Source organism: Drosophila teissieri, chromosome 3L (genome assembly GCF_016746235.2).
Source record: "Drosophila teissieri strain GT53w chromosome 3L, Prin_Dtei_1.1, whole genome shotgun sequence".
Classification (NCBI taxonomy): Eukaryota; Metazoa; Arthropoda; class Insecta; order Diptera; family Drosophilidae; genus Drosophila; species Drosophila teissieri.
In genome coordinates, this window is record NC_053031.1 from 21,193,596 (window position 1) to 21,206,702 (window position 13,107).

Consider the following 13,107-nt stretch of genomic DNA (forward strand, 5'->3'; position numbering starts at 1 on the left):
TCCAGCGTACCAAAAATGATTCCTTTTAGGCCCCACTTTTGACCAGTGCATTTTCTTAGGACTTTGGGATGGCAATGCCGTGCGCTCTCGATTTATAACTCTCTTCTCGTCGGCTCTCTCATCAGCATAAAGGGGTTGATGTCGGTAAATTTCCGTTGTTATTGGTATTTTGCAAGGATATTCAAGAAGGGGAATATTTGAGGACATCCTGGCGGTTGCATTTGCATAAAACATATTTTTCGAACTTCTTTCTAGAAGTTGCTTCGCTTTGTTTTGCTTGGTTTTCCTTTTATTAGGATTTAAACAAAAGCCGCTAGTGAATTGCAACCCTCTCTTGACACGCGGCTCTCTCTTGACTGCCCCCAATTTAATTTCTCCCTCTCTTTTATGCTCTCCGGAAATTGCCTTAAATAGTCGTTTTAGAATGATTTTGAATGTTCACTAAATTGCGTCATAAAACTATTTGCAAAGCGTTTTCCAACAGGCTTTTCTCAGGCTCATTAAAAGGTAGGTGGAGAATTCCCCACGTTGGGCGCCAGTAATTTGGAGCTATATTTTCGCTGCATTTTCTCCCCACACAGTTGCATTTTGAATATTTTTGCAACCCCCTTGGAAAGGAGAGAGAAAAACAGAAGGAACAGAAAAAACAACCCGCAAACGACATCTGTCTGGAAAACTCTCTACATTTTCTCTCAGTTCTCACTCTCTCGTTTTTGTCGAGCGGAGAGTAAAGGAGCCGCTTTGGCTGCCGTCGACGCCTTCAGTAATGGAAATATTTTACCCAGTTCAGTACTCCATTTCAGTCAGTTAGCCGACGTTAGTTTTTCGCAGACGCTTTTCCGCCTAGCAGTATTTATACCCAACAAAAATGTCTAAAATTACCTAATTAGTAGGGAGTATCCCGCAGACTGCTTAAACAATATAAATAACACACTTAACAATACAAAACAAGTGCCGCAGAATTTTCGCAATTTAACAACCGCCACGCCCCCCGCCCCTTGCGTACGTGTATGTATTCGCCTGTCTGCCGCCTCTACCGCAGTCGACGTCGCTGCCACCGCTTAAAAATCCCCAAAAACGTCCCTTGAAATCATATATGTACATATATATATATATTTTATATACCCATCTACACTCAACAGCGATTAAAAATATATCGCGGAAAAAATATAAAAACGAACTTCAAAGTGAAATTCGAAATTCCTCACCCTCGACGTATTGATTTTTTCGTCATCTTCATATTTATCGGTGCCAAAGTGTTTGTATACCGTCCAAAAACAAAACACACTCACACACAAGAACCTAGTTCCAAACACAAAAAATTCCAAAAAAAAAAAACGATTCCGTTTCACTGAACATTCTGCCTTAAATTTATTTACCTAATACATAATTGAAGCGGAGTGACTAACTAGGGAATTAGTTAGTGGGACCTGTTTTAGTTCCCCCAATTCGCCACCCCCAGAAAACAACAACACATCGGCAGAATGAGCAGCTACACTGCCGCCCAGTATTACAAGACCACCAATATGATTACCTCCAATGAAATTTACTGGTAAGTTGCTTCTGTCTATCGGAATTCTTTATGAGGCATATTTTGGTAGAAAATAAAAGTTTGAATCGCAGTAATATTACACACTTTTGGGTAAATAATGTTGGTGCCTTATGCCGTACAAACAATATATGTATGTACATTTGTGTCTTTTTAAGCTATTATATACATATAATAGAATATAATACATATAATAGAATTATATTCTATATAATAATAGAATTGGTCGTAGGTAAAACCAACCTTTATATCCTGACAAATGTTGCATTTAAAAACAAATTGTTTAAGTGTATGTGAATCATAGTTGTTACGAGGACTGTTGGGTTCTTTCCTAATTATCCTTTAATGTTTTGTCGAGTGTATTATCCTTTTTGCACTTGTAAGAGCTCTGTCTGCCCACGTCGCCCTCTTTTTCCACTCCCCAGATTTTCGCTACTAAAGGGCCAGAGTTCAAGGTTCGATTAGTTTTTCCCGAGGACAATTGTGACGCAATTGCTATTTCTTACTCTCATTCTCTTTATCTCTCTCTCACAGCTTTTCGAAGCTAAAAAAAGTCAATGGCATTTCGGTCCGCTCCGCAGCATCCAAGCCACGCCCCCGCCACCGCCCACGCCCCCTCCTCCGTCCCCCTTTTTCAGTGCCATCAATAGTGCATTTTTGATGGGCTAATGCCCACACACGACGATTGCCTCACACTCGAATGGAAAAACAACAACGAGAAAGCGGCATATCCATGGCTTTTGATAACAACAAAAGGTCGAAACCGCCTTCAAACGCCCACGTCCACGCCCACACAACTCATCCAAGTTTTCCCATCGTGGGCGTACATCTCTCTCTCTCTCTCTTTCTCTCCTCTTCTCCCTCTCTGTCGCCCACGAAACGGTTGTTAATTTGCCGCACTGAAGTATGCAAGTGATTTTCCGACTTTTGCCGTCTCGCCTCTTTGTATGAGAAATACTTTTTTTTCCCTGCACAAATTTTTACTTTTATTTTTAAGCAGTGTTTTGGGACTTTGTTTCTGAATAACAAATATATTTTGCTCGGCGTTATGCTACTGAAATTGTTTGAAATTGCCAAAAAGTATGCAATATAGTTCGCCAACAAATGCGGCGTAGTTCCACAGTTCGCTGCATAGATGGCGCATGGTGATGGTGGCAGCGGTATAAAGCGAAATATTCCGCTCTCTAAAAGTGGAAAAATAACAAACATTTTGCGAATAACAACGGCAAGCTGAAATACCGAATAACAGGGAAATTAATTGCCCTTACGTTTTGGAAAAAAAACATAACAACTGTAAAAACTGCATGTAGCAGCAGCTAACATGCATCATTTTGAGTATTAAATGTTAAGACAAAGAAACATAATTACATAACAACAAATTGATATTTAATTATTAAAAAATATATTCAATTAATACGTCAGGTAAAGCCAGGCACAGTAAAAGTGAACAAATAAAAACATAAATCCAAATTCCTCAAGCTCAACCAACTTTCCAGAAAATGTCCAAAATTTCTATTTATGTGGCATGGTCTGTGCAGCACCCGAACCTTGAACTCTGGCATTTTTCGTGCACAAAATACATACGGTATATATAATGTCGTTTTGCACGGCCTGAAGTGGGACGAAGGCACGCTCATGGAAATTCCAGCGATAAACACGTGATTATATGTACATAACCGTCAATGGCTCTGTGCGGCACAGACAACATTATCTAATCCAATGATAGTGCCCTCGAAAGAATAACATTTGTAGTTAGTGACCAACTGCCTTTACAATATCCGGGTTAGTTCAGTTATCGACCAGATAAGCACAGGTGTTACAGCTCGGTTCAGAAAAGAAGAAAACGCTTTTTCATGTAATGTTCAAAGGTGTAGTATACGAAAATAAAAATATAAGTAGACACTAAATTCGAAAAAATTTAGCTTTCGTGGTTATACGATTGATTTATTTTATAGATTCTTTATAGCATGACAATAAAGTTTTTTTTGCACTTCCTATTGCATGGTTATATTTGCATATGGCTTATTATCTTGCATAACAAATACGTAGCGCAATCCAGCCTAATTAATCGTGGGTGCGCTTTACAAAACATATTTAATAAACGATCATTGTTAATATATATCCAGACAATGCAAGGTTCAAAATAAACAAGCATCGAAAGCTTACATAATTTTATGTGTGCGATCAATATTTGAATCTCGACTGCCAAAACTTTGCATATACCTAATTGGGTGTACATATGTAACAGATAATTAACTTAGTTTTTAGTCGTGAATTCCAATTCCAAATGAAATCTGTATTTATAACAACCAAAGATTTGTTGCAATGTCAAATTTCGAACGGAGTTCTGGTAGTTTTAGGACCTATAGCTAATGGCAATTTTACTAGCAGTTTCTCATTCTGAAAATTATAAACAAAGGCGGGGGCTTACTAATCAAATTGCACCAGAGGAAATGTATGGAACTGATGCACCCAGTCTCCCTTTTTGAATTGAAGATATATTCGAATGGGTAACAATGAAAAGGTTCAATTAAAAATAATTGCATTTCTCCCTTTTGATTTTGTTTTGGGTTTCCTTGTGAACGCGTGTTATTTAATACGAGTCTCGGCATTATTCCGATTACTAGATAGCATCTACTGTTTGACAACTGTTTCTCCTCCATGCGATGGGAAGTGTTTTTGTATATTATTTCTCCTCTTTCTATCGCTTTCCTCCTGGCTCCACTTGGATCATTATTCTCAGATTTCTTACCCCCGTGCCCCTCATTATAAATACTACCAGTACTGTGGCTTGCAGCAGACTTTTCCAGTAGTTGAAAGTCGTGGGATTATTTAACGACTTTCTCACTTTTACTTCTTTACCTCCATTGTTGGATTGTCGCCGAGCTGTGCTCTGGCTGCCCTATTCCGTAAGGTGATTACTCCGGACAGTGATTACCTAGACCACGTGACCCACACCACTGACGTTTCCACTTTTTCCGACGTTCAGTGGACGGCTCAGTTTGCTTTGGTCCAGCGCTAATTGAATGCCAGACTTTGGTGGATTGATAAACGAAAGAGAAAAAGAAACGTGCACGTTAAAAGCAACCTGCTCTTTAAGGTACACGGTAAAAGCGTTTAGTAATTCTTCTGGAAACTCAATCGAAGGTTTGATCAAGAAGTATTCTCCAGAAGTTACTGGGTAAGATTATTTTTGGTACACCTTTAATATAATTGATGGTTATCTGGTTAAATAATGAGAGTAAACTGTTAGAAAAGTAGGTGTGCAACTTTGAATCGAAATTTTAGCCATGTTAACACAGGCTTGAAGGCAATCTGCATTTTTCTGTATGTAGATGAGAAACTAAATCGATTACTTCCCGTTTTCAACTGGATCCCCAGGTAGTGCATCCCCTCGTCCCTCATCCCTCTTCCCCATCACTACTTTATAGGCTTCTGGGTTTGTAGGCCTAATGCAAAAAAGTAAATAAATTTAGATGAGGTGTTCCGAAATCAAAAAACCCGGTGAGCATCGCCGCATGAAAGCATCTAAATTAAAAGGCGAAACCAGTTGGGGAAGTTGACGTCATGCATGTGGGCGGCAGAGGGGGAGGGGCCATTACTGGGGCCAGAGGAAGGGAAGGGGGCGGGCGGAAAGTTGCCGGTTGCCGGTTGGTACACACCAAGCAACTAGCCAAGTTAACCAGTTCTTGCAGCAGTTGCTGTTTCTGATTCCATCGCCGTCGTCCTAGTTATGTATGAGCCAAATTTCTTGGAGCCGGCTCTTTTAGTCGGTTGCTACTCGCTTCTTGAATGCCTACCAATCGCCCTGCACCCGCCACGCCTCTTTTCCAGTCGGGCAGAGAGTACGTGCACAACAAGATAAAAACTTTTCGGATGTTCTACAGTAAAATGGGGGATTTCAGTTGAACACTCATGGGGTTTAACATACAAAATATTTTAATATCTTAATTTAAATTAATTAAAATTATTTATTTGGTTTTCTTATTCAACATTTATTATAATGTGTTAAACAAATTTTGGTCACCTTTAAAAGGAAATTCCAGTAATTTTCAGCAAATATTTAGATTACCGTATGGTATTTATAAGTCAACAGTGTTTCTTTCTGTGTAAGCTAAGCCAAGAATCAAATGCATAGATTTCCCTTGTTGTTTCGTTTTGTTGTTTTCTGCTGTTGCCCAATTCAAGCAGAAATTTCAGACTTGCTCGCAGACGCATTGTTGTTTCCAGTTGGCTCAGTAATTTGCATTGAATTGAAACTGACGAAACGCAGCCTGGCAATGCAATTACTAAAGAATAAATCAGGCCTTTTATTTGACTTACCCTGGAAAGGGTTTTAAAAAGGCAGTAGCTACCTGATGAAGTCCAGCGATCGGTGGAAACCATTGACCAATGGATCGGAAATCCAATGTGTACATAATTACTTGTTGTACATGTGAGAAATAAGATCTTCGGCTGAGGTATTGAGTTAAAAGAAAACAACATATCAGGCGATCGATGTCGTAATTATAAAAAAGGTTTACAAGAGGACGAGTTTGTGTGTTTAAATATTCTTGAGCAATATGGTCGAGAAATTGTTTTATTAAATATAAATCCTATAGAATATGCAAAGCCAGTGGAAATAACTGACCCATCAAAAGCAAATTAAATAATTACTATTAACCACTCCCAACAATTATGAAACTCGGTTTCTAGCGAATTACCCAACAGCAGTCTATTCACTATTTTAAAACTCTTTCAAGTTCATTAGCTTCTGTTCAAAAAGGCAACGAGCAATCAAATCAAGTCGAATACCACGAAATCTGAAGAAAGGCAGCCAGACATTCACCAACCATCCAGAAATAGTAAATGAACAAATGAAATTCGCATAATGATGACCATTTGTGTGGATTATGTAAAGCTCTCGAGATTTGTCTTCTCCAAGCAATTTCAGCCACAAACAAGATGAGCCAACAGAAGGGCGGGATATGACGATACGAGAAGAGTGCGAGAAAACAAAAGAAAATTGGGAAATTCAATTGGCAGATAGGCGGACGAAAAGTAATAATAATAAGCTGCTTATCGCTTGTAAACATGAATTTTCCAAAGAAAAATTCAAAATGAAAATCAATGAAAGAGCCGCGAGAGTGGTAATGTTAAACAGACGCCTACACCGAGGAAAATGCGTAGTGCGGCAGAAAATAAAATATGAATTGAAAAAAGATAGTATTTTTCAAAGCCTAATCATCGAAGTAATAATCGAAGTAATAATGTATTTACAAGTAACTGATAATCATAGATCAGTATAGGCACATTATCGATTATTTGGTTATATTATTTTCTCTCAGCTGATGTTGCGGTTGCAGTGAGGGTGGTTGTTTTCAGTGGGCGTGAGGTACGTGATTTAGAGCCTAACGAGCCGAGCAGCGCAGAACCCTTGTGGGCGAACTTTCCCAATGTGCCACTTGAGCAGCGAGCGACTCACAACCGCCGCTCGTTGATTGATGAAGGCGCCAGTGGCGGTGTGGAAGCAGCTCCACAAAATTAAAGAAAAACTCAACCACTGGGCTGCCCGTCGAAGGGGGGAACAACAGGGGGTGGTGGTGCAAAAGGTGGAAAGGGGAATTGTTGGTTGTTTTTTTTGCCTCCATTCATGGCCAGCACCACAACAAGTGACGCGCGGTGGGCAAGGCGAAGTGCAAGTGAAAGTGAAGTCGCTGCCATTCCGATTCCGATTCCGATGCCAATGAGTGTGAGTACTCGGCTTCATGAAACCACAAAAATTTCCCACTAACATAATTTTGTATCTTTTTCGTATCGCACAGCGCCCCCTTCTGCCCTTCTGCCCCAGCTGTTGCTCTTTCATGTTTTTCTTTCAACATTTTCATTTGTATCCCATCCCGTCACTGGTTCATCTTCGTGCGCTATACTTTTGATTTAATTGAATGAAATGACAAAAAATATATTTGGTAAAATCCGGATATCGAAGCTTTGGATACTCTTGTAGATCGATTTTCTCTTTGATAGGTGTGATGTGATGATTTCAATTAATTGATTTTGTGATAACTGGAAACATAAAACTAAAACATGTTATTACAAAATCTTGAAAGCAAACTTCTTTATACCATGTTATATTTACCGGTAGCTCCATTTGAGAAAGCCGGAAACAGTATGATGCACCAACCATACTGAAAAAAGAAAGATAGATTTGCTCAAATATTACGATTTCTTGGAATTGATTTACAGCATCTTTACCTGTGAAATCTGTGAAAGTAAATCCAGGAGTAATAGGTCTACTCTAAGTGCCCCTTGGAGTGTATGGAGAAACTTCCTAATGACAGGGGCGGGGGAATCTCGATTGTGATGTGACGGGATCGTGATCGTGATCCGATCCCTGGCCCGATATTGGCCCTGTCAAGCTTCATTAGCTGCGCTCCAGAGACTCCGCCGCATTGTCTCGCATTTTGTCTCCCAGCCAGACCTGCGTTCACTTTCTAATGAGCCCGAAATGCCGGCGATTCAGTGGCAGTGGCTGCCTCGTAGTATAGGCAGTAGTAAGCCGTGAAGCCATGACCGAATGAGCAATTCAATGGCCCCGCCAGCGGCAAGTTGAAGGTAGGAATCGGTTGGCTATATACTATACTATACTATACTGGGGATCGTGGCGGGGACCTAAGCTCTCGCAATCGTTTTGCTGGCTTTTCTGTTTTGGGGCGGACTGAAGGTCTCTTGGTTGGTTTGGCTGGGTTGATGTGAATACTGTTTAGGTTCCTCCTTCCCATCTGCCCGCCCTTCGTGTGTGTTTACAAATTGGGTTCAAAATGCCTAAGGTCAGGCGAGCAGCGCACACAACGTGTGGGAATTGGGGGTTTTGGTGGGGGCCAAACGAGGTAATCGCATAGTTAGTAACTACACACGACAGAGCTTTCGCGATGCTTAGTAGGGAAATATAAAATGCGTTTCATATGTGAGGTACTCCGGGGCAGTGGGGAGATTAAAAGATTGCTGGGGATCTGAACGTGGAGATCGTTAACGTGGTATTAGAATTAAAAAGCAACAGCATCCCATGGAAACTATTCTGGGAAACGTTATTTAATATTTATGAAAATATTGATTCACTTGTAATTATTCAAGAAAACGTTGCTCTAAAGGTTAATTGTCAACAATAACTGCTAAGGCTCTGAGCACAAATACAGCCCACTAATATCACATAAATTCACCTGTTTAAAATGACTTTGCCGGGAATATAAATTACTAGCAAATTAAAGATTTCTGCTCCCTGTTCTGGTCGCACCTGCGACCTGCGACCTGCTGATGGCTTGGACTAATTGAAATACCTGAGGCAACCCTCGCAGCACTGGGCTCTGGTTGTGTTTGTTTCTTTGGGGCTGTCATCATCGTTGACGGCTGTTTATTGTTTCATAACAGCAGAGACTCGGCCCAGACGAGTATGGCAAATGGGTTTGTGTACCTTGTACCTAATGCGTTAATATCAGCCCGCTTTTGGAGCAAGGGATCGGGGTGGGGGCTTCGCAGGGAACAACTGTGGCAAAAGTTTTGGTTTTATGTGTGCATATGTTTACGACTTACGAGTTTTAACGATGCCGCAGCTATGACAGCGTCCGCAGTACAGAGAGATAAAAACGAGGTCACTTTTGTTTTGATACTATCAGATTTCCAATGGATTTCGAATTATTGGCTCTCCTTGTTTAAAAATGGTGCAATACACCATTGTAGTGATTTGGAGTAATGCTTTGCTTTGCTATATAACTATACAAATTTAGAAAAATGCGATAAATAAGAAAAGTGTTTAAAAATTGGAAACACCATCCCATCCTTTTTTAAATACGTATTTTAAAAAAGTGCTTTAAATGTAAGAGGCTGTTTAATTTAGTAACATTTAGTTACTTGGGAATATTTATCCATGATGCTTAGTAGATATATTCAATAGTTATGGACGTGGTCGTGTTGGTTGACTTTTGGGATCTAGTCGTGGTCATTAAAAGCATATGATAATTGTTTTCTGTGCAGCAGCAGGTTTCAATGAAAAGTCAAAACAGGCCGCAGGTCCGGATATAAATGGTTTGTTGTCTGAAATACACATACAGATACTCCGATACTCGGATACTCGGATACTTGGATACTTGGACTCAGCCATACAGTCATCGGGCTTAACGCTTGGCTCAGTCGCTGAGCGGGTCGGAGTGAAGCCAGTGAGGCATTACGCTGCCCATTTTGTTAGCGGGCCGCCGCAAGCGACTAACTACCAACTAGCAAGTTTCAGGGACCCACTGCCAAGAGAACTACCAGGCCGCAATGCCGCACACTTGCGCACATGCCTCTCCATATGGCACATACGAACGTCAGCAGTGAAAAACAATAAGAAAACACAGCCAGTAAAGCGCCCCCGCTCGCCCTTCAGCGCTCGTTTAGTGCGGTTCGCTCGGTTCGTGAGTCACCTGAGCGTAACGTAAGCCCAGCTTATTGTTCGTCCGACTACGGGCAGCCACAATCGATATACCCTCTACTTGGGGTATTGTCATTCGTTGATCGCATCTGCAGAAAATTCTGGGGTGGTATTTCGGAGGCAATTAGCTGTGGTGGGTTTCGTGGTTGCGTTTTTCCAAACTATCTATTCAAAATCCAATCTACCCGTTTACACAGTTTTCGCAAATGATATACACTGTTGGTGTCTTACAATGTATTATATTTATACATATATTTTCCATTTAGCGATGTATGTTTTATTAAGTCCAACGTGATCGCTATAGAAACATAAGTTCTAAGGTAGTTGCATCAAGATGAGATTTGAACAGCTAAAATTTAATGAATAAAGATCGGCTTACAGGGTACTAAATCATCGACCTTCCAACACAAAGACCATCTTTCATGTTTTGTTTTTGCCACAGCACACGCTTTTAATGCAGGGTCTACCTGTCCCTCTCCCTCTTCGCTCTCGCTCTTTCATTTTCTCGCTCTGCTCTCCTGCAAGTTGCAGCAGCTGTTTTTTCCGTTCTCCGTGAGCCGAGCTTTGCTCTCTGCGTATCTTATTTTTTTTTTTTTTTTTTTTTCAATTTTGAGTTTAGCTTGCGATTGTGATTGGATGTGTGTGTGAGATTCGGTCGTTTGCATATAAATTTACACCTCTTTACGACTGTTTTTCGATTTATGTGTGTGCGTATTTCGGATCTGTTTTGCAATTACCCAATTTGACAATGGAGTCAAGTGGGAAAATCACGGTTTGCTCGAGCCCCAGCGTTGGAAACTTTTTCAAAACGCTTTTAGATCCGAGTCGAACTCATTTTCGTTCGCTTAAATATGCAAATATCGTGGATAATTGAGCGGTTTACTTTCTAGTAGCTGCTGCACTTCTACAGTGGGTTATATGGAGGGTTATATAATGACAATTAGACCCACTGTGACAGCACACGTCAACGCTTATGAAAATGTGAGAGCTAAGTACAGGTAAATGCACAGGTGTGTGCGGGGCTGAAACTCATATAGAGGTAACTAGTAAATACATATAGTATATGTATGTATGTATATGTATATAGTAAATACATATATACATTGTTTCGCTAGTTCTGTGCCTTTTTTATAAGTGAGCGGTTTTCAATACTGGGAACTATACTTGTAATCCCTAAATAATACAACAAGTGAATTTCATGCTTAAAGGTGTTATAATTTATGCGTAAAATTATATTTTATGCATTGATTTTTTGTTTAGTTGAAATAAATTATAAATAATTTTCAATAATATTGACTTTTTAAATGTTGTTTTTATTATGAAATCTTTACTTTTGGATATTTTGATTCAAGTCTTATTTTAAAATTACAGGCACAATCTACAATAAGCCAGTTTTAAAAATTGTTTCTGAATAGGCATTTTTTGTTTTACTAGTAGATAATAACAGTAGACGGCAGCTTATTAAATTAGTGGTCAAGGGAACAAGTTTTCTGTATGCACGTTATTTTAAAATTTTGATCTTTGAAATCAGATCAAGTGGAAAATAACAGCTTAGTACCCCGAGTATTCAAAATAACAACAATATTAGCCAGTGTTTTAAGTGGCCCACAAACTTGGCCAATAAGCAATAACAAATACAAATGCAAACAAAAGCGGTAGCAGCAACAAGCACTCTTTCCACGCATACACCTGCATTTTACATCCAACTCTCTTTCTCTTTCTTATCTCTCTGAATTCGAGGCTCCCACCGCAGTTTTGTTTGTGGCTCAGTTTCATTCAAAGCATCGATGAGGCAGCATACACGTCGCTTGCTCGCTCGTTTTGTTGTTTTTCCGTTCGATTACACCTTTCTCAGTCGCCGATGGCAGCGCTGCCCGCGCTTCGCAGTTGCCGATCGTGTGTGTTTCAATATATTCCAAATATATTGTTTAATTAACGCAGTGTGGCAAGCGAAAAATACGAAAAAATAAATATTTGAAATTGTATTTTCAATAAATTGAATGAAAATTTAAATTTGAGTGTGAGTGCTAATCGAGAAGAAATCGACACAATAGTTTAAACAAAAACCCAAATTTCCCAACACGCATCACCACTATTTGTTGCTATCTGTTTATTAATTTGACATCGTTGTCACCCTGACATGCCACAAAAATAAATCAAACAAAAACACAATAAAACAAAACGGAAACAAGCCTCAATTTTTTAATGTAAAAAAATATATATAATTAAAGAGAAAACCGCCTTTCTCCGAGCGTCTAGTGTATCACAAAAACAATAGTGCCGCCACAAGCAAAAAAAAATACAAATAAACTAAAAAACAGTAGCGGGTGCAAGGGGGAGAAAAAGGGGTTTAGAGAGCGGGATCGCTGGAAAGAGCGGGATCCACGGCCACTGCCCCGTTACGTTTCGGCAAACACACAAAAACAAAAACTGAAAAATCCGAAAAAAGCACCTCATAAATCGCGTGTGTTTTTTGTAATTTCATGTGTGGATCCAACTGGAAATTTCTATTATTCTGTAATTGAATTCGAGGCACTTGCTTCGGCAAGTTTTTAAAGTCGAAAGAAGCAGGCATTCCTGGAAAAATCCGCCCACGCTGACCGTCAAAATCGCTGAATCACTGATTTAGCATAAAGCCAGCTGTAAAGCGGTTCACCTTTTGAATCATCCTTTGTTGGCACTTAAAATGCAAAGCTTGTAAGCACTTGAAGTGATTTAAATGGTTCATAAAGATATTTTAAAAGCACTTAGAACTTCTTATTGTGTCTCACATCTCATTTGTTAAAGAACAATGAAAATGTTGTTTAGAGGCGCACTAAAGTCTTCTATGAAGTATAAGCTTAGTTTTCAGCTTAAAATGTATGGCGATTCCTGATTTTGAAAAAATATAAAAAATAACCCAACTCTCTTTTCTGAAAGTATCTCACGAACTGAAATATATACATATCTAAACATTTCCTATTGGAATACTACATTTAGTTTAATTTTTAAAAGTACTAAACGTTTTTCACTCGTTTTGAACGGTGTTTGGTACTTTATTTTCGAGATCAGCTGATTCAGTGAGGTAAACATGGCTTGGAAAGCCAAAAGCCTTTGATCCGATTCAATAAAT

At 39.5% G+C, this 13,107-nt stretch overlaps 1 protein-coding gene across 3 annotated transcripts in view; it reads left to right on the plus strand.

Annotated features, from left to right (window-relative positions):
* The window catches only part of LOC122618449 (IQ motif and SEC7 domain-containing protein 1), a 41,755-nt gene that overhangs the window by 13,315 nt on the left and 15,333 nt on the right, over window positions 1–13,107 (plus strand). Inside the window, exon 1 of one of the 3 annotated variants that reach the window (XM_043794895.1) lies at window positions 1,470–1,552. The exons of 1 other annotated variant lie outside the window; for it this stretch is intronic. In XM_043794895.1, the coding sequence (XP_043650830.1) occupies window positions 1,485–1,552 (68 nt within the window). In that variant the 5' untranslated portion in view covers window positions 1,470–1,484. Of the gene's footprint in view, window positions 1–1,469; window positions 1,553–11,783; window positions 12,016–13,107 lie in introns of those variants that run through there. One more of the 3 variants, XM_043794894.1, reaches the window with a different exon arrangement.